The 27,994-nt window shown below is 38.8% G+C and overlaps 1 protein-coding gene and 1 long non-coding RNA gene across 5 annotated transcripts; one reads left to right on the top strand and one right to left on the bottom strand.

The window, feature by feature from the left end:
- The first annotated feature begins 1 nt into the window (after position 1).
- Positions 2 to 27,875, top strand: zmp:0000001167 (protein phosphatase 1 regulatory subunit 12A). Of its 4 annotated transcripts, XM_055029093.1 has the most exons (24): positions 3 to 380; positions 12,743 to 12,873; positions 13,017 to 13,135; positions 13,872 to 14,028; positions 14,130 to 14,274; positions 14,373 to 14,447; positions 14,575 to 14,654; positions 17,654 to 17,847; positions 17,952 to 18,061; positions 18,148 to 18,342; positions 18,509 to 18,591; positions 18,677 to 18,766; positions 18,966 to 19,067; positions 21,667 to 21,768; positions 21,842 to 21,932; positions 22,023 to 22,154; positions 22,244 to 22,346; positions 23,341 to 23,444; positions 23,530 to 23,589; positions 23,677 to 23,763; positions 23,885 to 23,989; positions 24,604 to 24,654; positions 24,888 to 24,938; positions 26,706 to 27,875. In XM_055029093.1, the coding sequence occupies exons 1-24, from the start codon at positions 105 to 107 to the stop codon at positions 26,790 to 26,792; spliced, it is 2,730 nt and encodes a 909-aa protein (XP_054885068.1). In that variant the 5' UTR covers positions 3 to 104; the 3' UTR covers positions 26,793 to 27,875. The 4 variants fall into 4 exon arrangements, with proteins under 4 accessions (XP_054885074.1, XP_054885068.1, XP_054885075.1 ...); XM_055029099.1 differs by lacking the exon at positions 24,888 to 24,938 and having other exon boundaries at positions 2 to 380; XM_055029100.1 differs by lacking the exon at positions 18,677 to 18,766.
- LOC129359496 (uncharacterized) lies at positions 3,330 to 5,540 on the bottom strand. The gene is made up of 4 exons (XR_008605919.1): positions 5,382 to 5,540; positions 4,405 to 4,431; positions 3,688 to 3,778; positions 3,330 to 3,526 (listed from the first exon to the last, which is right to left on the bottom strand). It is a non-coding gene; the product is annotated as an uncharacterized LOC129359496 (long non-coding RNA).
- Positions 27,876 to 27,994: the final 119 nt, after the last annotated feature.

Below are 27,994 nucleotides of genomic sequence, written 5' to 3'. Positions count from 1 at the left end.
CAGCCCGGGCAGGGGGTGAGAAGGCTCAATCTAAACACGGCAGTCCGCTGCTTCTCCTCCTCGTACCATGAGCTGAATCTGTCCGTGGACTCACCAGGGGGAAGATGGCGGCCACTGACCATTCCCGGTCCGAAGCTGCCAAACAGCGACGGCAGGATCAGCTCCAGCGATGGCTGGGCTCGGAAACGGACCGGACGGGGTCGGACACTCGGAAAACCACGGGCGGTTCTGGGACGCGGCGCGCGAAGGTGCAGTTCGCGCAGGGAGCTGTGTTTATGGCCGCCTGCTCCGCCGGGGACCGGGAGGAGGTGGCGGCGCTACTCCGACAAGGAGCTGACATCAACCACGCCAACGTAGACGGGCTGACAGCGCTTCACCAGGTGAGCAGTTTTAACTTTGTGCCTGTGATCAGGACACAATTGATCGGTTTTTTTACAGGCGTCCGATTGTCTCTAAACTTACCGCGACATTGATCAGTTAATGAGCCTCACAAAATGAGGCGTTCAGGTTACAAAGCTCGTTAGGTAAAATGTGTTGCTTTCTAGGAAACAAAGTAAACATTTGCTTTATATTTACCGCAGCAGGTTCTGCAGCTTCATCGGAATGCTTGGATTTGTTCAGGGAAGTTTAGGCAGAATTTCTGGCCTGTGTCACAGTTTCTTTACTTTAGACTGACACGTCCACTTTATTTTTCACCCCTTGGTTAGTTCAATACTTCTTGGTTTTGTTTTGTTTTGTTTTTAAACCTTTTATGCCACACAGTAAAATGAGGTCATATCAATGCTGCTGGGATGATATTCATTTATAGACGCAGACTTGCAGGGTTGAGGCAGACACTCCCTGTGTAGTAATATATTGTAATAATCTAGTGAACAAACATTTCCTCGTGTGGAAAATCTATAACTACAGGAAGGGTAGAAAATTATTCCATAAAGTATTCTTCAAATTACAGTTCATAGATTCAGCATGTGGACTTTTTAATTTTATTTATTTCACTAGGTTTGTTCCATTGAGGTCATAAGAAATGTATTAACTAACCTAGGAGCAGAAAGTGTTACGAATTAGAAACACTTCATTTCCAAAAATGCAAATTAATTTTAATGATCAATTCAACTGCGTTTGAAAAGATTTGTTGCAAAGGAAGTTTAAGTTAATTTTACCAAGTTTTTGGAGCTACTCAGAAGACTTCGCAGAGCAAGAAATTACATTGTTATTGAAGTGACTTCAGAATGAGCTCTAGGTTGTTTTTAGATGGACAACAATAATGGACTTAGAAATAAGCCTTGTGGAACCCCTTTTGCATGTTTGGCATGTTTATCTGAACCATCTTGGTTCTGTCTTGAAGCTAATTTGCAAACCCTCCAACTGCTTGTTTAAAAAAATCTGGTATCCGAGGCGTTTAAGGAATCCAGTTGCGTATGATGTCACTGCTTTTTATCGAGGGCTTTTTTTAAGAATATTGAAGATTTTTATAGGAGCAGTAGAAGTGCCATGATCTTCAGGAAAACCTGCGTTGTGTGACGAGGGAATTAAATTAGCTATATATTTTTTTTTTTTTGTCCCCTGACCGAGGATTACTGCTCTTAGAGATTCTTCTGTCTTTTCTACTTCAGTGTCATCAGTGGGCTGCATTCTGGACATCATCACTGTCACACAGACCTTCAGTGATGCTGTATTTCCTCTTCATTTATAACACAGGGTGTCAAACACGTCCTCGTCTCATTACGCAAGCTGAAGACAAAGCCAGCAAGTGTCATATGTGATATTTAAGAAGATGTAAACATTGTTTTTCTCCCCCCATATTTGAGGTTCCCAAAAGAGCTGCAAATGCTCCAGTCATTTAAAGCTACCAGTGGGACTTATCTGTGAAAGCAATAAAACGTCTTATAGTTTTTTACCTATAGAACAGGTTTCATTTTTTCCGTTTTGTTGTAAATCATTATTTGTTCCCAGACTCACTGTTTGTGTTCCACTGAGATGATTTTCAAATCCAAACTTCGTACTTCTGCATCATCTGATGAAAGTGAGCAAAACCATAAGACTCACAATGAGCTCAATTCTACCAGTTTGCCCCAAAATACATGATACAATTTAGATAGAAAGAACTAGATTTGTAAGAGTCAAAGTTCACCTCCTCTGTTTTCTGCAGCTTGTGTGACTTGAGGGTCACCACACTGAAAAAAATAAGTCATTGGATGAACATAAAAAAATTATGGAAAGGATTTCCACCTGATTACTTTGCTTTATTTCAGCACCATGTACTTGTGTTACTCCTATTTAAAGCAAATGTGTTAGGTCAACCTAATTATTAAGATTATTCCAATGTAAAGCAAATGTGTTGGCTCAACTTGTTACAATGGTGATTCAATGGGTGATTCTAAATCAAACATGTTGGCTCAACGTAATATATTGTGGTTATTCTTATATAAATAAAATGAGTTGGCAAAACATAATTCATTAAGGTTGTTCTAATTTAAACCAAATATGTTGGGCTTAACCAGAATTATGGTAATGCAATGGATGATTGTAAATCAAATGAGTTGGCTCAACTCCATTCATTAAGGTTATTCAAATTCAAATGAAATGTGTTGACTCAACATATGTTTTAAAGGTTCCTTTACTCAGTTACTATAGCGTACAGCCCGCCCAACTAATCTGCAATGTTTAGGACCAAATCATTGATGTAACTTCATTAAGATGAATGTAAATCTAGTTGAAACCTTATTTTACAGTGGTACCTTCACACTACCTGATTCAGTAGGTCCAACTCACTAAAAGCAAGTTAGCTCAACAAATATGCTTCATGCTAAAAGACAGCTAGTTAATCGTGTGGAAATCCTTTCCATTATTTCATGATGTTAATTCAAAGACATATTTTCAAGCGTTAATCAAGCATTTTAAGATAGCACTAGGTGAAAGTGTAGGAAGAACACTCAACAATTAGAAAAGGTACAACACAATTGTATTTTCAGAATTGTTATATATCGTTTTTTTACACAGCACAAAACACAGCCGAGTTGGACATTGAAATAAAAAAACAACTGCAAAAAGGTTACAGTTTCATTTCCCAGCCAATTCTTTACAACATAAAACATGTCAGTATAGTTGCTCAACTTAGAGAACTGTAACAATATAAATCTTTTCTACTGCAGACTTTAAACACTCATTTTCCATATGAAACTTTACTCAACTTAGCAGCGAGTTTCATATTGAGAACTTGTGCTTTCTTTGATAAGTTCTTTCCATCCAATTTCATTATTATTCTGTATTACTTCAAAGATATGCTTGAGTTACTGAGCAAGTTGAGTGCTGAACGCACTAAACTTGAGGGTAGCTCAAGTTTAGTGCGTTGATTAGTCCCAGCAGCATCACTATTGCAGAAGATACACTGCCCAAGCTGTTCATAACTTCCACCTCCTCCAGGACAATCCCAACATCCAGATGTGCATCGGCAGCCTCTGCACCCTCTGCTCAAATGACGATTCCGAGGACAGTCTCGGCTTTGGCCATTTCATTCATCAACGTCCTAAGGGAGTTAGGGAAGGGTATTGGGGGAGACAATTCACATGTAATTAAATAAATAAATTAAGACTGACATTGATTGAGTCACTCATGGACCTTAGTTGGTGAAAGTATTTTAACAACTCTTAGGAGTTCTATTGTAAACACAAAGAGAATTTAACATACCATGTACTCCCTCACCAGCTTCTCTGGATCTTCATTTAGGTACACACAGACCTTTGAGGATGCACTCTCGTCTGACCTCAGCAGTGTCTTCCTAAATATGCAGATCAAAAAACAATGAGAACAATCTCAACCAGCAGTATAGGTTCACACACTTGAAAACATAGCTACATTCAAAGGAAGTGACAACAAAAGTGATCAGTGGCTTGCAGTCTATTTGAAAGATATTTAAAATTGTTAGTATCCCTTCATTGTGCCATGACTAAAATTGAGTTTAACATCTCATTTAAACATCTAACTGAAGCTGTTAGATGTTTAAATAAAGACATGAATATATCACCAAAGAAATATGTGAAAAGTACAGAATGGTCAACACAGTCTATATCCTTCTACTTAAATGAATATGCAAAGCATTCCATGTCTTACAAGTACATGGACAGTCTATGTGTGGGCATGGATAACGTCGCATATGCCGTGTTTAAGTGTAAAATGTTTTAACAGGTCATATCTACGAGACAGAAAGAGACTACACTCCTTACATTTCCACATCCCCACGCAAATAAAGACAAATAAAACAGACTGGCCAAATAAATGTTTAGCTGAACCCTAGCTTTATAAGCTCTCTAACACTACATTCAGTCACTTTAGATCTGGCAAAACTTACTATTAGCCACTGAATCTATAACTTGATAGCCGATGAGCCCCTTGACCAGTACTTACGCAGGTGGATTACAGACAGGTGATGTTCTGAAAGAGATCAGATATATTTTCAGCCATTAAAATATGCAATTCATACTGAACTGAGTTGTATCTTTTAGTACAAGTCCCTTGAATGCCTCATGAATATAACCACTGGACACATGCAAGCACATATGTGCAGAACAATGGTGAATTGAACATGGTAGAAAGTAATAGTAACATAGGTCAAAATGAGCACAATCAACACAAAAAACATCAACATTTCAAAATTAAACCAATGAACTTCAATATTGTTTCTGAGCTACAATTATTTGGGGACAACAAAGAAGAGTCCAAAAAACCCCAACATCTTTACAGCAGAGGAATATGTATTTTAAAGAAAAAAAATAGAAAGCTCAAGTCTGTAATAATGGATAATCCATTGAGAGTTTTAGCCTGACAAAATATACTAGAAATCCATAACTAACAGGTATTTAAGGAACATTTAACAAAGCTCAGAAAGCAATGCTTTCTGCAGGTTTCACCGACTGAAATGTAGGACTTTTTATTACCATAATTAATTAAGAATCTCGATGATGATAGAAAGGTATCAAAGTGTGTGTGTGTATCTACATTTACCTCCATAGTAACATTACTGAAATAGAATTAAAATAGTTAGAAATAGACTGATGTTAGATCCGTGTGTTGAAAATCCTCTAAACCTCCAGGGAGCTCAGGAGGAACAAAACTGTGACATTTCTGGGGTCCATTTGTGTCACTGGCAGCAGCTTTGTACACTACATATGGCTCTGCAGAGTTTTTTCGCACAGAATGTACCTAACATGGTGCGGCGATAAATGTAAACAAAAAGCTATCTGCCTTAACCTAACCGACTTAATCTACAGAACATGAAATAATGTGACACAAGTATGGAACAAGTAGAAAATGGTGCAAATGGTGGAGAAATTTTAAGTTACATATTTTTATATGGATTTAGATGAAAATAGTTTGACTCTTACCTTCTTCAAATTAAGTAGATGCACGCCAGGAATCTCCCCTCTGCCCTTGAAAAAACCCAACAAGGTGCAAGCCAGTTATCTCGCGTGATTTTCCGTAATCTCTTGATGTCGCTGGATCCTCTTCAGCGAGAGATGAGTCTGACACAATAGCGCTTTGGAACTGACGTCACTGTGGTTTTTTTTATTAGATTAACTTTGACAAATATTGATATTGAATAAAATAAAAACACACACACACACACACACACACACACACACACACACACACACACACACACACACACACACATATAATATATATATATATATATATATATATTTTTATATATATATATATATATATATATATATATATATAAATATATATATATAATATATATATATATATATAATATATATATATATATATATATATATATATCACCAAAGAAATATGTGAAAAGTACAGAATGGTCAACACAGTCTATATCCTTCTACTTAAATGAATATGCAAAGCATTCCATGTCTTACAAGTACATGGACAGTCTATGTGTGGGCATGGAAAATAGTTTGACTCTTACCTTCTTCAAATATATATATATATATATATATATATATATATATATATATATATATATATATATATATATATATATATATATATATATATATATATATATATATATATATATATGATACTGCGCAGGACCCTCAAGCCTGGGAGCTTGAGGAATTAGATGTATTCAAGTTGAGATAACGTCATTCAATCACGTTAGTCCAGTTGAGAGAAAAAACCGATTGTCTCGCGTTTTCTCGCGTGATCCCGTGATCTCACTCGTTGTCATCAGCACAATATCAGTCTAAATATAATGAATCATGTTAGCTCAACATGATTCAATTTTATAAATGTGAAGTCGTGGAATATCTTGTTTATCCAACATGATTTTATCACGTTTTCGTTTCAAACCCAACATTATTGTGTGAAAGGTACATGATATTTTTTTGTTAATGTAATACGCCCCGACGTTCTTTTTTTTTGGCGGAAGATATAGCTGACGTAATTGAATCACGTTATCTCACCTTGAATACATTTTATTCCATTTGCGAGAAAAAACCGATTGTCTCGCGTATTCTCGCGTGATATCCCGTGATTTCTCGTAAGCTTGCGTGAACTTGTGATATCGCGTGATCTCACTCGTGGTCTTCAGCATAGGATCGGTCTGACTATAATGAATCATGTTCGCTCAACATGATTACATTTTATAAACGTTGAAGTTGTGGAATATCTTTTATGCAACATGATTGTATCATGTTTTTGGCTCAAACATGCAATTATTTAGTTAACAGTACATGATATTCTTTTGTTAATGTGATAACCCCTGAGGTTCCTTTTTTACAGTGCAGAGTCAAATTCTGGCTCATGTAACACAGAATCATCTTATAATTTAAATACAACTTGAATGCTTTTAGAATCATTATTTGTCAAATGTCGGTCCTCCTTCACAACGTGTGATCTTTTTGACTCAAATTAACACAAAGAAGAACTATAAGTTTGTTTTTACACTCGCTGTCATGGGGAGGGGTGATGCACTACTGGGTATTATATTTAAGGAAGTGGAAGTAACCCCAAGATAAAAGTTGTGTAAAGTGTTCCTGTTTTAGTTTGATCCCCAGGTGGTACCCAAGTGAGGTTTTTATACATCCCTCCATCCAGTTCCTCCCCTGTTGCTCATCTGTTGCCTGGCTACTTGAATCAAATATAGGCCCACTCTTTCCAAATTTTCCGTCCCCACCAACCAAAGACTTTCTCCACAACGCTGTCTTTCTCCTCCTCCTCCTCCGACTGCCTCGCTCGCTTTTTCTCTTCCTCCTTCCTCTCTGCCAGTACCCTGTGGAAGGGACTTCGGGGATTTCAGATGAAGAAATGGAAAACATTCCTCAAACAGCACAAGCTGCTGCTGTCAAAGGCGATTTCCACAATGAGTCACTTGATGACTTGGAGAAAGACTCTGCGTGGAGGGTCTGCGCTCACCTCTGAAGCCTTCAGAGGGGCAAGAAGTGCCCTCTGTTCTTTCATTCAGCTACTTGTTCCGATACCCTCCCACCAAACAGGCACACATCGCTTGCAAGCGTCATCTTCTGTTCTTACAACAAGCAAATTTCTATCCCCCCAACCTGGCTTCCCACTAATTGTCTCATATTGCGAGGAACGAAAGTAGCTTTGCGATCAGTTGATTTAGACCAAAAGAAGAGCCTCTTAGGTAGCTTAAGTCACTCCTGGAGGGGAACGGCTCTGTGTGAGGCTTTAGCATCATGTAAACATTCTCATTACGCTCAACTCAGGTTGAGGAGTTGTAATTACTGATCTTGATGTGACGGCATTTACTTCAGGTTAGCACATTCTGTTATCCACATCCAAATAAATAAAGAGAAAGAGGAAGTTTCTCAGCAGCAACTGCCAGAAAATGTCCCCAGAAGATGATTCCTATTCTTTTCTCAGGCCACTGCTTGATATGTGTGGTTTTCAGTTAAAAGTCTTGACTTCTATATTTATCATGTTAAAACTTACTGCAGACATCTCTGTTGTCATGACGATTAATTGTAATCACCTTTGAGATCTCGTAACTTATCATCTGATGCTGGGAGAAGATCAAAATGTCATTTGTTCAGGAGTGAACATTTGCAAGACTAACAGCGTCCTCGTGTCTTCACTGTTTTTGTTTCGTTTTGTGATATCAAGCTATTTTTAAGCAGAGCAGCCTATGTATGGGCTTAGAAAACTTTGAGAATGCATCTGTGGGGTGCGAAGACCAGAGCGGTCACAACTTCCTGGGTGGTCAGTGCTACAAGGATCAGTCAACAAATTAAATAAGATTTACCTAATCCTGTTGCAATGAGCAGTTAATCAATTAATCGCATGATGGATTAAAATGAGCCTCATAAATTTCATTCTGATGATTATCTTTTGAAGGCCAATTTTGCTAAGAGTCTTATTATCAATTTTGTTTATGGTTTTGGTTGAAAGTGGTTTTTATTTTATCTTAATTCATTGCTTTAAGTTGTTGCCTTTTGTTTTGGACATTTAATATAACTTCCTATTGCAGTGTTGGCTGTTCTGTGCAAAATTAAGGTGTATTAGTTTCTTGCACTTGCATTATTATGCTAAAATCAATATATTATTTGAAAATTATCTAAAAAAAACAATATTATTGTTTATTGCAATAATTTCTGGGATAATTTATCGTTCAGTAAAATGTATGATTGTGACAAACCTAGACTCATCTCCAGTTTTTGTAATGACATAAGTATGTTTCTTATGAAAATAACTATCTTTCACTCTTTTATTCATTTTAGTGTTTGTTTGTTTGAAATTGCAAAAGGATTAATTGTCATAAAAAAAAGATGTTGAGTAATTTCTGACAAATTCCCAGGTAGATTCAGGTATTACTGGTAAGCCATTAATTGTTTTTGCATCATTGTTCTGCTGCAGAGTGAAGCTCCTGCTCAGCATTAGGATTGTGAACCGTTTTGTTCCATCATCAGCTTTGGCCATCTTCACTGTTTTTGCTGAAGAAAAGTTTCCCCACAGCATGTTGGGATGATGTGAAGTGTTATTCCTTCACAGATTTTCATGGGGTTTCTCTCTGCAACACGTTTCTTCCTTCCTTCCACTGGTCTGTAAAGGTATTAATCTTGATATATCAATTATTGAAATAATCATCAACTAATTTAGTGATAGATTGTTAACTAGAGTATAGACAATTGGAAAAGGCCAGTTGTTGAAAGAACAACATCTTCAAAGCAGTAATTAAGAGAAATCTGTGCAAAAATGTACACATTTTGCCTTAATGATAAAAAAAAAACATTGTCAGTGAATGTATTCTACCCCGAACTCCTCAGGTGGTTTAATTTTAACTTCACCTTCACTTGAGCACCTACTCCTGTGATTTTATTAACTTGTAAATCCCAAACAATAGTGAACAGATCATCCCTACACTGTTAGGACAAGCAGAAAGGGTTAAGGTTTTCACTTTGTTGTTAGTATGTTTTTTTTTCACTGCAAATGATCAAGCATACGCTGTCTTATTTCAGCTCAGGCAGTAAAATGTTTATTTTCTTATTTAAAAAAGGAATTAGATTTTTTCATTTGTATCTTTCATGTATCTAATATTGCATAAATAGGCTTAAGTGGTCAAATGGGAAAATCTGGAGACTATGCCACTTTTTAAATCCAATTAATCGTAAGAATAATTGACAGAAAAATCAATGCTAAAATCATTTAGCTGCAGCCCTAATTTGCAGGTCTCATACTCTTTCTCATCAATTAATTTACCAACTAGTGGACGTTATTGTGATAAGATGTCTTTAAATTATTCCTGTATATTTTATTTTGAGGTGAAAAACAGAAAAAAAAGGTTTAAGGAAAGTGAATATTTTTGCAAGGCGCTTCAAGGAGGCTGTCTCATCTATGATTTTATTTCTATGCGATGACAGAGTTCTTGTTCCTGGGGCTGGTTGAAACCTTTTGTAGTGCCAATTTCTGACTCATTGCTAAGACAAAAACACAGCTGACTGACATTAAAACGCCTTAATCTGGTCTTTCTATTCAGCTGTTTGCCACTTTTTGTGTCAATACATTTGGATACATATACAACCAGTCGGAGAGAAAGAACTAAGTATGGGCCCCTTTTTTGGAAAATCAAGAACTGCCTCAGGTGTACTCAGTTGGCAAAAGCATTAGGAGCGCTGTGAGAAGAAGTAACAAATCTTGATTTTCTTGCTAATGGCTATACAGTGCTGCAAGTGCTGAAGGCAGTGGGTGTGAAACAGTCTGCAGCTTTCTGTAGAGATACTTGCACTCAGTTGCTAAAAGCAGGAGAAAATGTCACATGTAAATATTGGATTGGACCTGAAAGGAGCCACACTGTGATAGGATTGGGTAGCAGCCCAGAGTTTGTAGGAAACTTCCTGTCTCAAATATCCTCTTTCCAACAAAACGAATTGTGATGCTTTTGTGGACTAAAGGCACGTCCAAGTTGGCCAACAAAAGAGGTAGCTTTTGTACAATGGAAAGGTTTGTGATGGTTTTATTGGAAAGGTTCCACAGAAAAGCACTACATTGTATGTTTTTTTCAAATTTTTTATGGAAAAATAAGTCCAAACTAAAAGTTAGAGCACAATTCAGTGGAAGAAGAATCCTGTTTTTTTACATTACATGATGTGAAACTAGGTGTGTAATATTTGTCACCTGGTGAGGCATTCAGTGCAGCATGTAGGTGTGGCTCGCAGATCAACCGCTGCATCCAACAGCCTGAGCAGAGGAAGCCAACTTCAACCATGTGACCTCTGGTAGATTATATTTCATGATTGCTCATTTACGTCATCAGAGATTAATGATGGAAAAATGCTCCAAATGGTCATGTTTGGCCACAACTCCACCTTAAACACTCATTATTTACGAGTGCAGTAATTCAACAAAATATCTATTAGCTAATTTGCCCATTTAGTAATTTGTTATTATATTTTTTGTTTAATCAAATAACTCTGAACTTTAAAACTTTGTCAAATAAAATTTTCTCTGTTTTTTTCCGATTGGACCACAGTGTACACAGTTAAAAGTTAAAGCAAATCTTTTTTTTCTCTTGATAAATGGGTGACACACAGGTTTATGTGCTCAAGGTAAAATGGGAACTATCTGAATATAGATGAATAGTATCGCTCTGTTTGAATTTTTTCCTCCTGGACAATGTTTTCACCCAGAGCAATTTGTTTAAATGGAGACTAGCACTAGCATGCATTATATAAACTTTCCTCTAAATGTTATAGTTGGACAGGAGACTGCAGCAGCCAGTACAGTCTCTTGTTCACTGGGAATGTCATTGTAATGGGCGAAAAACACTTATATTGTTATTGAAATAAATGTGCACACTCTGTAATACATATTTACAGGCTATGTACAGGAGGAAAAGTGATGTTTTTTAAAAAAGAAAATAATAGAAATTGGATATACAAAAGCAGTTTTCCAGCTCGCTGGCAATGGCTAACAACAGCAAAGCAAGAAATAAAATGTTTTACAAAGTTTAAATCAAAATAATGCACATTTTCAATTTCATTGCACTGATCTCTGTTAAGGATCCAACAAGTATATCTTTGTTGGACACTTTCTGTCATGCATTTGTTCTCTCCCGCCGTGTTTTAATCAGAGAAATGTTGGACTACAAAAGGACACAATAAAACATACGATAAGCGCAAGGAAAATGTAATAACCAGAGTCTTAAAGTACTCTTTAGTATTATGATCCACGTTATCTTCTTGCACCAAGAATCCTGCCTGGCTTGATTGTCAGGTTTTCCAGAAGTATGAATATAGACGTAGCTGTGTCTTCATGCATAAAGAAGTGCGAAAAGCAATTAACATTTCTGTTTCATTTCATTTTATGGGAATGTTTACAAAATGGTCTGAAAGTATTTCCCACTTGTAAATTTCTTGTCTTTTTTTTTTTGTCATGTTTAAATGTTTAAGGTGGAGAAATTCACATATATTAGAAATCCTGTGTAAAATTGAACCAAAGTTAAAAATTTTAAGTAGTAATTGCTTTCTTTTTGTTCCTTAATAAGTAAAATCAACATTTGGAAATTATATTTTACAATTATCCGGTTCTCTTTATCTTATACCAAATTGGTTTGAAGTTCTTAAGCATTTAAGCTTTATAGAAAGCAAAAATAAATATAAATGTTGGCAAATACCTGTAATACAAATACGCAGGACTGTAACTAGTTCAGCGCATTGATCTGTTTCAATTAGGGTAACAGTAATTTTTCAAGCATTTTATGCACGTTTGCATTTCCTTTACTTATTTTCTTTAAGTGTGCAACTTCTAACAGACTAATACAAAGCAAATTGTTTCACAATAGGTAAATCTGTGATTTTATTCATAAATATTAAAAAGCATAAAATAATCCCATGAGATTCACACGCGATTAACTCGGGACTTTGGTTGGGTCACATTGAGATCTTTAATAGACTTCTCCCCAGGAAAAGATGCCAGACACATCCACTGTTTCATTCATGGAACAAAATTGACGGTTTTAGAAACTACTTGAGGGCTTTTAGCAGCCCACTTAGCAGAAAGTCATTACAGCAAGTATACAGTGTGGTCATTGTTTTAGCTCTGCTGCTTTAGTTGGGTTTAATAGATTTTGGAAATGTCTGGAGTTTTCCCCTTTTCTCACTGAAAATGTAAACTGATTTTTAATGAGTTGGAGACCCTCTGAAACAAACATCTGCATTATCCGTTTGAGTTCTCAGCTTCAGAAGTTTTATGAATCAAACTAAACATATCAAACACAGTGATTTTGATGTGTTTCTTTGTCTCCTGTCAGGCATGCATTGATGAAAACGCAGAGATGGTGCAGTTTCTAGTGGAAAACGGGAGCGACGTCAACAGAGGGGACAATGAGGGCTGGACTCCTCTGCACGCAGCAGCTTCCTGCGGCTTCATCCAGATCACCAAGTGAGTCCTCCTCACTGTCATCATCCTGGCTACTGCAGACTCTGTGTTTTGTTTCAGATCAACATTTTTTCAGTATGTAAATTATAGATTAATGTATTTACATTTTTTTCTAACTGCTAGCGGACCATCTCTTTGTTTTGAAGGTACCTGATAGAGCACGGTGCTAATGTTGGGGCTGTCAACAGCGAAGGAGAGCTTCCTCTGGATGTGGCCAACGAAGACGTAATGGAGAGGCTTCTCAGAGCTGAAATCAAAAAACAAGGTGAGCTCATTAACACATCACCATCAAAGGTGCCCTGCTGAGTCATGGAGCTCACTCTGAACCTAAAGTGAATCATAATCAGAGATCCACTTTACTCCCATTGCTTTATTTGAAGCTTTTCAGTGTTTAATTATGTCTTCCTCTGATGTAATTACATCTTCCTCTGTCTTCATTTTTCTAGCAGGTAATTTTGAGTGTTCTTCCCTCAGTGACATCTATGAACATGTATGTTCAGTCACTAGGAAATGATTACATTTGAAACTTTTTGACCAATCCTGGTCACGAGCCAAGTTATCATTGCATCTCAAATATTGTGAGTTGAACAGTGTTGAAGTATTTTGAGGATAAATGTAGATTAATTAAAGAAGTAAAAGTTTGCCACAAGTTGATCAAAAGTAATTCAGTTTGTTTTATCATAGTTCACATAAATAAATAAAAATATGCAAATATAAACGAGAGCTCTGTGATAGCAGAAAAGCATCTGAATATTGTCAATACTGAATAAACTCACATTTTTCAGACTTTTTTTCCTTCATGACTTTCACCTCTATTTGAACTGTTGTGTCTCAACTACAAAAGATATGCATCATATTTCGATATCAAGGTCTGTAAAAGTCCAAGTCCAATCTCCCTTTGGAATGTTTTATGGTTTCATTCTGGAAACGATTTTAGTTAAATGCATATAAAAAAAAAAAAAAAAAACAGATTTCCCACGTTGTTCACATCCGCCTCACAGGGATAGATGTGGATAAAGCCCGGAAGGAGGAGGAGAGGATCATGCTGCAGGACGCCACGGCGCTGCTGGAAGGAGGCGGCTCCCTGACGCCTCACCCCAACACCAAGGCTACAGCTCTGCACGTCGCCGCAGCCAAAGGTTACATCGAAGTCCTCAAGTAAGAAGACAAATGACAGACTTTTTGTCTTGTTTTGTTTTTGTCTTTTATTCATGGTCATGACTGCTCCCCCACCCCCCTGTTCTTCCTCACCTTCTCAGGGTACTGCTACAGTGCAGGGTAGATGTGGACTGTAGGGACATAGACGGGTGGACGCCTCTGCATGCAGCAGCTCACTGGGGACAGGAGGAGGTGTGCACCCTGCTCGTTGACCACATGTGCGATATGGCCGCCGTCAACAACGTGGTGAGGCCGACTGAAATGACCTTTGCTCACTCCTAAATCAGCCGCTGAAGCTTTATCGTCGGTTGCAGCTGATAAAACATGGCTTAATTTCCTTATAGGGTCAAACGCCTCTTGATGTTGCAGACGAGAACCTCGTGGACACCCTGGAGGAGCTGCAGAAGAAACAGAACGCTGTAAGTCTGCCTTCAAACGAGCTCTGCAGCTATTATCACCCGCTCAGATAAACTCCATCTGATTGATGGTGCTGCGGCACAGAATGTTCTCTGTGTTTAAAGTCTGTCTGTTTATATTCCTCTTCAGTTACGCAGCGAGAAACAGAAACAGAATCCTGTTATTGAGACTAATCAACCTATCTCCATGGTACCAGTCCGCACTCGCAGGTTAGTGCCACTATATGTGTGTGTTGTTGGTACACACTTTGCCCTTCCTTAGCTGAATCCCATAAAGCCCAGTACCAGTTGTCTGCATGCACGCAAGTCTGATTTTAACGGTCCAAGCGTACCTGTGAGCTGATGTACTGCTGAAGTGACTTTGTCTGTCTTAGTGTCATACTGCATACTTACTGGTCTCAATTTGTAATTTAGGATTAAGCCAGTTAGAAGTTAAGAAAAAAAATCAGTTTATAACATGATTTTGTAGAAGGTAAATGGAAAATTGGACATAAATAATGGCAGTTCTGATCTTTTTATTGTGGAAAGTCCTTCATCTGTCATAAACATTCTGAATAGCTGTTTCAAGTTCGTTTGTGTAGAAGTAATCAGGACCTTTGTATGAAGTACTTTCTAAGTAAAACATCTGGTACATTTCTTTTTTTATCGGTGTTAGATCAGCAGTTTTAAAGTGGCTACTTATTGCTGTCAGAAGCTTCTGGCTTTTCTCCTTTTCGATGCCTGTACTGAGAACTGTCTGTGCAGTCGTGGACGAAGCTGCAGATCAAACCTTTAAGAGGCAGAGGACGCTTTGTGCTGTTAGTCTGATTTACTGGGTTTCAGTGTAATCTGGGGGAATTAGACAATTTATGTATTTTCCAGATATGGATAATTGTGGATCAGAAGTTGAATCTGGACTCCCTGTCAGAGACTCTGCTTGACAGATTGCAGATCTGAATCTTAAAAAATAGTCCATCTGTCTGTCTGTGCGTCCATTGATCTATATTCATATATTTATCGGTTCCTTCACCCATATCTGTCTTTATCTATCCATCCATTCTTTTCTCTGTCCACTGGCACGGCCATCCATTTTTCCATTTATTTTCCCAACCATTGGTCTTTACATCCTTTTGTCCATCAATTGGTCTATTTTGTCTGGCCAAACGTCTTTCCTCCAATCCATTTTCTCATCCGTTCATGCTTTTGCCCATTTCCTCATACATCTTTTCATTCATCCAGCCTTTTGTCAATCAGTATGTTCTTCTACCATCCATCCATCCATCCATCCATCCATCCATCCATCCATCCATCCATCCATCCATCCATCCATCCATCCATCCATCCATCCATCCATCCATCCATCCATCCATCCATCCATCTATCCATCCATCCATCCATCTATTCGTTTGTCTGTATTTACTGATCCCTCACTCTGTCCCTCTGTCTGTCCATTCATCCATCCTTTTGCCCATATATTTTTTTGTCCACTCATCCTTTTGTTTGTTGATTCATCCTTGACTTTGTCCATCTTCCCTTTATTCTTTTATCTGTCGATCCATCTATTTATATGTCAAGTGAGTGGTTTCTCAAGCTCCATAGTAAATATTTTACAATTCTAAAGAAATGCTTTGTAAAGAAAAATAGCTCAAAAATAGATTTCACAAATGTAAGTTTTAAAAAGAGTGAATTTTTTTTGAAAATCTCAAGTTTAATGTTAATTTCTGAGGTTAGCAATTACATTTTATGAAGGGAAATGGAAAACATGATTGGTCTATATTCTGTTTAACCACAGAACTGTGGTTTGTTTCAAAGTAAGAGACATTATTTTCCTGCAGCTCAGTGCGCTAATAATTCCAAATAATTCAAGCATCATGATTGACTTTCTTTGGTTTCTTTTAGCTTAAGTGATTGGACATAATGCATTGTACTTCCACATAGCTATTAGTCACTTTTGACTAGTGTCAGTGAACATAGTCATGCCACATGACATGCAGTCAGAAAGAAGTAATGGAAGCTACTACTATAAAGTCTTAAATACTGAAAATGTTGCCATTTAAAAGTCTTAATGCTTTGCAATGCCCTTTAGGCAATGACAACATACAGTACATGAAATGCTTTGAATAATGCGTTTCAGTGACCATTACATAAGATCAGGGCGCATCCCACTTTCCTGTCAGTATTTGTGGCTCTTAGACTTTTCTCTACATCAGTGTTTTAAATCTGGACAGGGATTATTTGTCTGTTTTCCAAAAACCACTAAGCACCCTCTCAGAGCCTGCTGTTTATAACGTTATAGCTGCACACAGTGTTCTTTAGTTTTAACTTAGTATAACTTCAATCATGCTAATTATACGGCTTTATGAATAACATGACTCAGTTGAGAAAAAGGGATTAAATCATTTTTTTAAATGATTTAAATTAACATTCTGAGCCTTCCTGAGAGCAGCTTATTTACTACAACTATTAACAACCAGTAATTACCAATAATTATTGCTTTGAAAGTCATAAAACTGAAAGCATTTAGTTTTATTTCTACAAAACTCTGTACTAAAACTCTATGCAAACCATTTTGTCCTGTTACGAACACAACCTGTAATGTGTTTCAGGTGATAGACCAGCACAAAGTTGTTGTGTAAGGTTAAGGTAAATTTCTTATTCTTATTCATTTTTCCTGTGAATATTTATAACGGTTTTATGGCGAGAAGCTGCCTTGTTGCTGAAATGTGCAGGTTAAGGTTTAACATGTGGAAGCAGCCAGGTTAGATTGTACATAGGCCTGTCACAATAAAGACTAAATCAATCACTCGCATTAGAGGAAACTGGCGGCAGCATCATGCTGTGGGGATACTTTTCTGGAAAGACTCGTAGCTCTACAATGACGAAATGTAAAAAATTTAATACTTTAGTTGATCATAAGTGGCTAACATGACACTGAGATCAGGCATTGTTTTTTCATTTGAGTTAGTGCCTTTTTGCTTTATTTAAAAAAACAAATTGAAGCAAAAGAAATTGTAAATTGAAGATGCAATTAGAAATCTGGTGACAACTCAAAAACAATGCACTACCAAAAGAGTCCAGCGGTACTACCTGTTGATGTGCCGACTGACGCTTGCTTGCTCGCTTTAATTGGCTGCACGTTGTACGGTCGCCCTCACTGATCAGCTCCCTGCATGCCACCTGTCGTCCCTCCCCGACTCGGGCTCCGCCCCTCCACCCCCTCTGCACCGCAGGACCTCTATCTCCCGCATGAGCAGCAGGGACAAGATATGCCTTCATGAGCGGGAGAAGCACCCGCCTCCCGCCTTGCCGAGCAGTCCGGCCGAGGACGAGGAGGAGGAAGGCCAAACGGGGCAGAGCCAGGCGAAAGCCTCCAGCAGCTCCAGCTCAGAGGAGGAGAGCGAGTCTGAGAGTGACACGGAGTCAGGTGAGAGGAAAGAGACGGGAGAAGCTGCTGTGTTTTGTTTTGACAGTGTCTCTGTGAAGCCGTATGGAGGATTTCTGACCTGCATAATGTTTTAACCGTTGCAGAGAAAGCAAAAAACAGAGAAATCATAAACAACTTGAACAACAAACGAAATACCACCAGTGCGCTTTCTACCTCCATGTCAGCGACTACCACTGCAGGCCAGCTAAAGAAGGTAGCTTTTAGAGATGTTGCATGGATACCAGGTGCTTATTGTGCTTTACAGAGTTTTGTAACCCAAGTCTTTTGCACATGTGGCAGGAACCAAGCAAGCCTCCAGCCACAGAGTCCCCCGGCTCATGGAGAACGTCCCTGAGGAAAGCGGGCAGCTCTGTGACTCTGGGCTCAGCTGGGCTCTCGGACTCCGTCCAGGACCCGAGCAGAGTCACAGAGTCTGGACTCGGAATGAGCCGCTCCGCCTCCAGCCCCCGCCTTAGCTCTGACGCTGACACCAAGGTACGCAATCGTTTCCAAAATTTATGCGCCCATGACAGTATTGCGGTTATTTTGCCTTTAACAAGAACATGACGAGCCAAATAAAGGCGTCGTTTAGAGCTTCTTCTCACTGAGCTGCATAAATAACTGATAAACAGACTAAAGTCTCCCTCTTTCATTTTCCCAGGAGCCAAGGCTCGCTCGAGTGCCGCCAACTCCGACACGGAGACTATTCAGTATTCCAGATAACAGCTCTGACAGCTTCAACAGGTGGGATTTAATGGCCCAACGTAGAGAAGCAGAATTGAAGTCACTGCGTATGTGTCCCTGTCACTCTGTCTCCCTTTTCTCTCAGTTGGCTAAGCCGTAGCTCGTCGTACACTCGACGACTTCATAGTCAATTAGGGAATGAGTTCACTAGCTCCACACCATCTTTGCTGCACAGGTCAGTCACGCTGCTCACCACCTGTTTCGTATGTGTTTGCTCTGCCATTTAAGTGTTTGTGTGCTTGCATTGTCACAGCTCACAACAGCAACCCCACCCTCCCATCCTTCCCTCTGTAGCTGCAAATACTAATATATGTTTAAAAGTTACAGTGAAATATCTGCTTTTGTTTACCTTTCCTATTTTGTTCTTTTATTAGCTCGTCTTATGTAAAGAGACTGGATGACGCCAACGTGACCTCATCGAGTACAGGAACAAGCTCTGCTGTTCTCAGCCGCCTTAATAGTCTTTTAGCTCAGAGGTATTTTACCTTAAAATTGCAGATATATTAAGTTTTTCTTTTTTAGACTTCTAGCCACAAAGTACTATCTTCACTTCTCTGCCTAATATCAGAAATATTTAAAAAGAGAAGTCAAAACCCACAAAAAATAAGTTAAAAGTTACTGAAGAGTGATAATGTTACATTTGGAAAGCCTGGCTAAAGCATCAATAAATAACATTTTGTCCACTCGAGGCAAAGTTAGGGATACCCACATCTAAGTCTTCAGACTAAAATGAAAATGGATTTGCCTATTTATCCAGGAAGGAGAAAGTCAAATGTATTTGATGGTAGTACTTTGGAGACCTTAAAAACTGGTACCTGATTCTTAGTCCGCCTGTAAATGAAATCACAATATTCAAATTGCTTGAAATTTGTTAGCATTTAAAAAGTCATTGCAGTTTCTGCTCCAGTTCTGACCACCATCATTACTCTGATGTGAATGGTAAATGGACTGAACTTATATAGCGCTTTTCCAGTCATTTTGATCGCTCAAAGTGCTTTACACTCGAGTCACATTCACCCATTCGCACTCACAAACGCACACACATTCATGCACCGATACGCAGACCGGTGAGCAATTTAAAACAAGTAGGCAATTTAAAACAAGAAGAGTACTTCATTGATTCTGATTATGTCATTCAAATGCTTGAAACAAGTGGAAAAGTCACTGTTAAAGAAGGTTCCAGTGAATTGTTGAAACTACCTCTCCACTGCCATGTGTGCTACAAAGAGTTTTCTACAATACCTTCTCTGAAGGAACACTTGAAATCTCACTTTCCCCGATGATTTCCTTTAACATAGAAGTAAAGACATGTTTAATGGTGGTTAGCATATTTTTCTAAAATGTTTATAAAATCTGTGAAAAATGCTGCAGACATGCTGCAGCATTTTCCACCCAACAAGTGTGTCAACGGCCTACTTTATATTAACCTACTTTGTTGTGATTGTGTTGGTCTCACTTTTGTCTACACAATTAACCTATATTTAATTGCACCACAGTAATGTTTCTGGCAAAACATTATTCACAGGACACCATCCGTTACACTGCTTGAACTCTATTGTTGGTTTCTTCATAGGTCACTATATTCCAATGCTACCAACAGTCTGAGTTCTCTCTCCTTTATTGGGCTCTAGACTAGTTTAAAAAACAGCCCTTTTTGTATTCTCCGCTTCATCCACCATGAACCTCGGCTGTTAGGAAATGATGGCTTCCTGGGGGCTTGCACTCTGTTGAAGTTTTAAATGATTGGATCTTAATTTACCCAACTGCTGACGTTTGGCTATAACGACTGCAAAAGAAGTTATGCTATGAAGCTTACCAGAAATAGCGCATGCTATAAACAACCAATCCCCAAGTGCTGAGCCGAACCACATTCTTGCCAGCGATAAAATGTCTTATACATTCCTCTGTCTCTGACTTAAATGGCACTATATTTTGAAGTGTGGTCAACACTGTCTGAAAGGCTACATTGACTTCCTCTGCTGCAACTACAAACATAGATGGACTACATTTCTAAAACAGCACAGAAAATTGACGTCATTGTTTACAATCCATCTTTCTGTTTGCTGATTGGCCCATTTTGTCCAATCATGGGCCAAACCTTCCATAAGAAAGGTACTTTAGCTTATTAAGGGCAATAGGTGGAAACCACAGAGATGACTTCAGATGACTGTAAAACAAGTAACCGCTTCTTTAGACTTCAACACTCCAGGTCTACTGGAGAAATCCAGCTCTATGGGAAAATTTGCAAACGAAGCAGAGAAGATAGATGAGAATCGGGCAGAATCGCTTAGAAAGGCAATAGCAAGGGTACTTTGGCTCAGACAGGGAGGGGAAAAAACACTGTATTTAGAAGCTAATTATGTTGGAAGATTGTTTAAAGAGAGTCGTTATTCATTTAATGAAATCTGTGGAAATAAGCAGATATTTCACACAGGAGGGAAAAAAGAGTGGCGGGGAAATATATTTTCTTATGATTATAAACAACAGCTTGTACTGGGGTTCAGGCTGGTTACATGCTGCTCAAGCAATCTGTAGTAGCTGCAGCAAGAGACGCTTTATTTACTATTCCCTCAGCTTTGGGTTGTTCTTTCCCTCTTTCCAGGATTCCAATTTTTTATGATTCTAGAGCAAAAGTTGTTTATAGCAGAGAGGCCGTTTGGTGGGTAAGAGGAAATCTTCACCCATTTCATTTTCATGGCGCTCACAGGTTTTCTAAATGAATGGCTTTCGTAGGAAAAGTCATCAAGTATTGACCAGACAGTCAATGGAAACCTTTTTTTGCTAAAAAACAATAGTGTTGTTTATGTAAAATAAAAACTGCAAACGAAGATGTCAAATCATCATCCAATCAAGGTGATGACTATGCATTATTACAAAGAGTGGTTATGAGGACTTTTTGTTGCCAAAATGGAATTGGAATTACTAATCTGCTTTTAAGAATAATATAAAGGCCACGTTAGATTTATTTATAATCCCTACTTTCAATATTTGAGGGTTTGATGGGTGAAAAATATGACCAGATGTGTGTTTCTTACCTAATTTTGAACATAAATACCTTAAAACATTTTCCCAAAGAACTCCTCAGGAACAGACGGAAAAGAAGGAACCACCGTCCACCATCACCTCAATTTCTCAAGGCACGACGACAAGCGAACAGGAGAGCAAACAGAGGCGCAAGTAAGAACAAAACTTCTAACCAAACAAAGACGGTGATCTGGCTTTGTCACTGACAGTGATTCTGATCACAAAGGTCGTATCTGACACCTGTACGAGACGAGGAAGCGGAAGCGCAGAGAAAAGCCCGCTCCCGGCATGCGCGGCAATCCCGGCGCTCCACCCAGGTCAGGATTTACCTCCTCACCTGTTCTCTGCTTTTGAACCTTGGCTGCGCCGTTTGTGTTTGCTTCATCATTGTTTTCTTTTATTCAAAGGGAGTTACGCTAACAGATTTGCAGGAGGCAGAGAAGACAATTAAAACCATGAAGACTGACAACAAAGGAAGAGAAAAGAATGAGGAAGAAGAGAAAGAGAAGGAAGCCAAACAAAAGAAGGCAGATGAAGGGGTAAATGCCCTCTGAAATGGTTACAGACCGGTTTGGCTCTGCCGTTCATGTTTTTGTAATCTTGCAACACTAAAATGATGCATTTACAGGAAGTGAGCTGGAGATCTCGTATTGCCAGCCTGCAGAAGTCGGACCTGCTCGGTCTCACTCAGCCTGCAGGCTCAGCTCGTCCTCCGGCGTCTGAAAGAAAAGGTTGTCACTGCCTTCCAAAAGCATCTTACATTCACAAAGTTTAATACATTTTATTGGTATTTCATATGATAGACCAACAGAAAGAATATAATTTTGAAGTGGAAGGAAAATAATGACAAATAAAAAGTAATTTTTCAGCCCATTTTCTCTCCAGGATTTATTCTTTATTTTCATTCCATTGAAATTAATTTATGTTATTCATAGAAGAAGTGAAAATGCAGAATTTAACTCCAGAGGCGCTACAGGCTCCACAGCTCAGGCAGGGAGAATCTGTCAACAACGCACTATTAGTTTTGCCATTGACAAATCTGGCATTTATGGATTAATGGCAAAAAAGATGTGAAGGAAAGAAAGAAAGACATCAGACGTCCCAGTTAAAGTTGGCCACGAGTTTTGTTTAGGGACACAGCAAACATGTGGAAGAAAGCTCTTTGGTCAGAGGAGCCCAAAATGAAAACTTTTTGGCCTACTTACCTGCTGTGGAAAACTAGAATCATACTGGAAGAACGCTTTTCTACTGCATGGACAGAAGAGCTGGTAAGAGTTGATGGCATAACTGAGCTAACTGGAGGGCAATGCTCGAAACAGCTTTTTAGAGGCTTCAAAACACTTGAGACTGAATTGGGACTTTGCTTTCCAAAAGGATAAGAACCCTAAACTTAAAAGCAGAGCTGCAAGCATAAGAATGGCCTAGTTAAAGTCCAGACACAAAGGCAATGTAGAATCTTATGCAGGACTTGAAAATTAGTGTTCTCAAATGTTTTCCAACTAGTTTTTGTTTTAATTTTAGCTTATTTCTAATGTACTTGTGTGCTTTTTGTTCTACTTCCCAGTTACACACCAATTTGTGTTTCTTTGTTACATAAAATCCCAATAAAACACATAAAAGTTTTGGGTTCTCAAGTGAAAAAAGTTCACTTGATATAATTTTTTTTTTAGCCTAGATTCTTCTCTTTTCTTTTTCACATCTGACATGCTGTGTGTTTCTGCTCAGATGTTGAGTCCATCACAGGAGAGAGCGATACAGAAAAATGGGCCAGAGAGCGCAGAGAGAGGAGGCAGGCCCGAGCCAGGAGGAAGGCACAGAGAACCGGGGAGGTAAACACAAAACCGTTTTCATGGAGAAAACTGCTGCAGGATTGGAGCAGCTAAAAGCTGGTTTTATACCATCTGTCTCCTTCAGGGTGAAGACATTGAGCCCAGTGGAGAGGAGGAGTTCTCAGGGAGTGGGCTGGATCCACAGGTTGTACTTGATGTGCGCAATCAAATATAATTAAATGAATACAGCAGCCATGTTTACCTTTTTTTTGTTTTGTTTTTCTGTATGCAGAAAGACAAAGACATGAGTTCAAGGTTGGACACCTCGTATAGCAACCGCACCCAGAGAGAAGGATCGGAAAGCAAAGATTTTAAAAAGGTCAGCAGCTGGAGTTGATTGGTTTGCTACATTGTAATACTTCTATTATTAATTGCCTTTGTGTGTGTGTGGGTGTGTGTGTGCGTGTGTGTGTGTGTGTGTGCGTGTGTGTGTGTAACAGCTATTTGAGGAGGTTTCCAGAGAAAACAGCCAGCTCCAAGCTCAACTGCAGGACACACAGAGGATCATTAGTCAGACCAGGGTGGAGCTGGAGAAGGCAACGCAGGTGATGAAGTAGTTCAATTCCCTTCTTAAAGGGGCAATACTATGTAAAATATTTTGAGCTTTACATCATGTTGTAAAGTTATTCCCTCATTAGAAGCATATCTGGAGTGTTTTCTTGATTCTTTTATGCTTTCATGTTTGAGAAATCCTTGAATCTCCCTTGGTAAGCATTCAGCTGAGCAAAACGCCTAGCTGGGCGTAGCTCCGCCTTCAAGCCGCAGCTCGTCCTCAAAGCTGCAGTTTCCACGTTTCCGCCTCACAGAGCAGCCCTCCCCCACAACTCGGCTCCTTCAGACTAGCCAGCAGTAATTAGTAGACACCACTTTTGGAATTGCACTGAGCTACTTCTCAATGCAAAGCTGATTTTTTTTTTTAAAAAAAAGAAGTTGTTCAAGGCCTAATAGAGGAGCTCTGTTGTGATTGACTTCCTGAAGGCAGAGTTTCATAAAGAGCAAGAGTTTTTAAATAGACAAGACCCACTTAAATTACAAAGTCAAATACTTATAGCATTTTTATAACAACTGAGGGTAACATATTTACTTAATTTTTTTTTACTAATTGCTTAAAAATCTTTGGTGTTGTTGATTTAAAAAAAGTATTTTCTTTGCCCAACAGAGACAAGAACGCTTCACTGACTGTTCAGCACTACTGGACCTAGAGAGAAAGGTAAAACTAACTCCTATCCTTCCTGCCGATATTTTCTCTTGCTTGGTTTGTATTTTTGTAGTTTTTGTAGCTTCGTGTGCCTCACCAGTGCCACCCCTGCCGTTTGACACACTCTCCTCTCTTCCCCCATTTAAACCACTTCCTCACTTGTTTTCACTCAACTTCTGTCCTTCTTCTCTGCGTCGCTTCCTCTCTGTCCCCTCCCTTCCCCTCACATTTTTTTCCGACACCAGGACCGGAGGATGTTGGAGCAGCGCATGGCAGAGCTGGAGGAGGAGCTAAAGGTGAGGAACGGTTTGGAGGGAGACTTATCAGGACCGCTGACACTTTGCATGCTTCTCTGCTCGACTGGCCTGGCTTTGGCTTGTGGGAGCACGCTGCAGAGAGCTGCCTCTCACTGTGGTCAGGTGGTGTGATAAGGTTGGTGTTTGGCACCTGCCTACCCAGTTTTACCTGATTGTTTTCTGAGCTGAGATGCTGAGACAGCCATGACGGTTTAGCAAAACCACTGGGAAAACAATGCAAGTTATTTCTTAAGAAATGTTGTGGCTAGACTGAATGTTGTGGCTTAGCCGAAGCCAATTTGAGTTATTTCTGGCTTCCTGTGGTGTTTGTTTCATAGTCTGTTACACAACAAAACCATTTTCCATTAGAGCTTCAGTACAGGCGCAACATTTTGGGTTCAGCAAGGACATCAGAAGTTAAGTATTTTATCCCTCTAAACTTGTTCAGTTGACTTTATTTATTCAATAACAATTAAATGTATACATTTTCTATTTATTTTCAGACACTGTAGTTTTAAAATTCATTTACAGTGACAATAAAAATTATTGCGAAAAAACCTCTCCAGCAGAATCATACCATCGAAACATCTGGCTGTGAAGTAGTCATCATCCATTTATCGTTATCGAGGTGAAATGCTCAATATGTCATAGTAATGATTTGTCCAGCTCTAGTGTCACCCCTCCCCTGCCTGTTCCTGCAAATTCCTGGTCAGCTGGCTGAAAGGAAGTTACAACTTCCTCCTTACTTACAGGAAAGATAAATTTGGCTGTTTTGAAATATTTTTGTTCATGAAACACACAGTTATTATGTTCAAACTAAAGTAGCGCCACAGGAGATCTCTGGTAGTTTATTCAAATGTTTGCTCTTAGCACAGTATGATCAGCTGGAATACACACTGTTGTCCTACCAGGGTTGGTGTGATTTTGTTTTTCTGATCTTCTGGTTTCTAGGAAATCCTTGTTACTTACAAGGTGTATTTAATTCCCTTGTACAATTGCTGTACATAACAAAACACAGGCTTGTGTCTTTTGTTTAATGGGCTGTTGGTTAGGGTTCCTTGTTCAACGCCATCAATTTAAACACGAGTTAAATAGTTTTGAGTGCTTTGGCTTCATTTATCTTTGGATGAAATAATAATTTTTACCTTTTAAGAATACATAGGCAGAATCCAGCTGACCACATGAAATAAACTACAAATTAGCATTGTGCTCTGATTTTAAAGAAATTCAAGAACACTCCCGAAAAAAATAAGGGCATCACATTGCATATATATATTTTTTTATTATTTTACTGTTCACTTTAATATGGGGCTGTTATTTTTAATCAATCAATCGACCGGTTGATTGATTGGCCCCAATTTCCTTAATTTTGAGTAATCTGATTTCACTGTCATTGTACAATGTTGAAGATTGGTGCATTAAAGGTGTATTGCGCCCTTATAACACACACACAAAAAAAAATTATATCAGCCAAATCATTATCTGCAGATCAGGCTTTTTAAAGATTGCTGATCAGCCAGGAAACTGCAATCGGTCCACCATTAGTTATTTTATATCCTCTTATCAAACATAATAATTGGTTGTTAATAAAACTAAAGTTTCAAAGTTCTGCGATCCTTATCTTGTACTTCTACCAGATGGGATTATTCATGTAAAGTAGATGGTGAGTCTGATTAATCGCTGTGAAAGATACCAAGTGACACACTTTGACTCTACATACTCCCTGTTTGGACTTGATTTAATGTGAGCTTTAACTTCTACCTGCAGGTTTTGGTTGACTTGAGAGCAGACAACCAGCGTCTTAAAGATGAAAATGGAGCACTGATCCGCGTCATCAGCAAACTCTCCAAATAGACTGAGAGAGATGACCACCAGGGAACTCTTCCCCTCCTCACTCCTTTCATCCATCCCACAGCTTTCATACATTCCTTTCCTCTCAGTGCCAAATGGTGAGGGGGGGAGAGAAGCAATGGAAAGTTCTACGCACATGAGCACTGCAGCTTCACTTGGATTGTGATGCCTCTTCATGAACAGCTGGAGTGTCTTTTGAGTGCCTTATTGCTCAGTTGCCACAGGAGGGACCTGTGCACGCGCTTTCCCATCATGTCGACGTACTGTGACTATTCGTCAGGGAACCTGCACACACACCGTCCTACTGAGTGCGTCCTTCCTTCCTTCCTTCCCACGATACACGTTCCACTGAGCACACCTGGCTTGGTTCTTAAAGCATCCACTTTGTATGTATTCTTTTGTGAACACATTTCACGTCACAAGTTGAGAAAGTTTCCCCTCACCAGGTCCAAGTGTTTTGGTGTTTTCTTCTTCTGTCACTTATCTCCAGGGCACGTCTTAGGCTCTACATTTTGGTATTAAACCATGCCATGAAGGCGAGGGGCGTCGGTGAAGCTCTGTTGGGTTGTTTTGCTGCCACATGCAAGTGTTTGAACCCACCTACCTCTCTCCACTTATGCACTTCCTTACATCTTTTTGTTTTATTTCTGTAATCACAGACATACTCCATGCTCTTAAAGGTGAACCAGGTCAGTGGACCACAGCACTTTACTCTCTGCAAAGCAATAAGAATAAATAAATCTGTGACCTTTTGCCCGGTCCTTTAGAAAGACGATTTTAAACCACAGCAGCCATCCTCACTGAGGATGCAGCCTGAGAATATTCAAGTTCAAAGGTTGCACAGTTGCTGAAATGACTAATTTATCCAGATCTGTTATGCTACGAATGGTTTTTAATTGTTACCATTGATATTATTTTCTCTTTTTTTTCATTTTCACTTCCTCTTTTACTAAGAAGCATGGTTATGTATGTAAATGTAAGTCTATAATGTTACCCTTTGAAGTACAATTTCATGTAGCCTTGCTTCACATCTTGGTTTTCTAATATGGATCTCTGCACCATAATAAAAAAAACATGTTTTTCAAAGTTTGCTTGGTTATTCTGAACATGTCACGTTTGTTGCTTTTATCCATCAGATGTTTGCATTCAAAGCAAGATGTCTGTTATTTTATAGTTTCATTGCTGTAAATACCATCAAATATATT

Source organism: Poeciliopsis prolifica, unplaced genomic scaffold, assembly GCF_027474105.1.
Source record: "Poeciliopsis prolifica strain line A6 unplaced genomic scaffold, Auburn_PproV2 SCAFFOLD001, whole genome shotgun sequence".
NCBI classification, from domain to species: Eukaryota; Metazoa; Chordata; class Actinopteri; order Cyprinodontiformes; family Poeciliidae; genus Poeciliopsis; species Poeciliopsis prolifica.
The sequence above is the reverse complement of the archived record's forward strand: the minus strand, read 5'-3'. Positions and strand labels throughout refer to the sequence as shown.

Bases quoted from the DNA above. Each gene is read 5' to 3' on its own strand.
- zmp:0000001167 (XM_055029093.1), top strand. From the start codon at position 105: ATGGCGGCCACTGACCATTCCCGGTCCGAAGCTGCCAAACAGCGACGG. The intron at 13,136-13,871 runs GTGAGCTCATTA...TCCGCCTCACAG, and splicing joins AGCTGAAATCAAAAAACAAG to GGATAGATGTGGATAAAGCC. The intron at 23,990-24,603 runs GTGATGAAGTAG...TTTGCCCAACAG, and splicing joins AGCTGGAGAAGGCAACGCAG to AGACAAGAACGCTTCACTGA.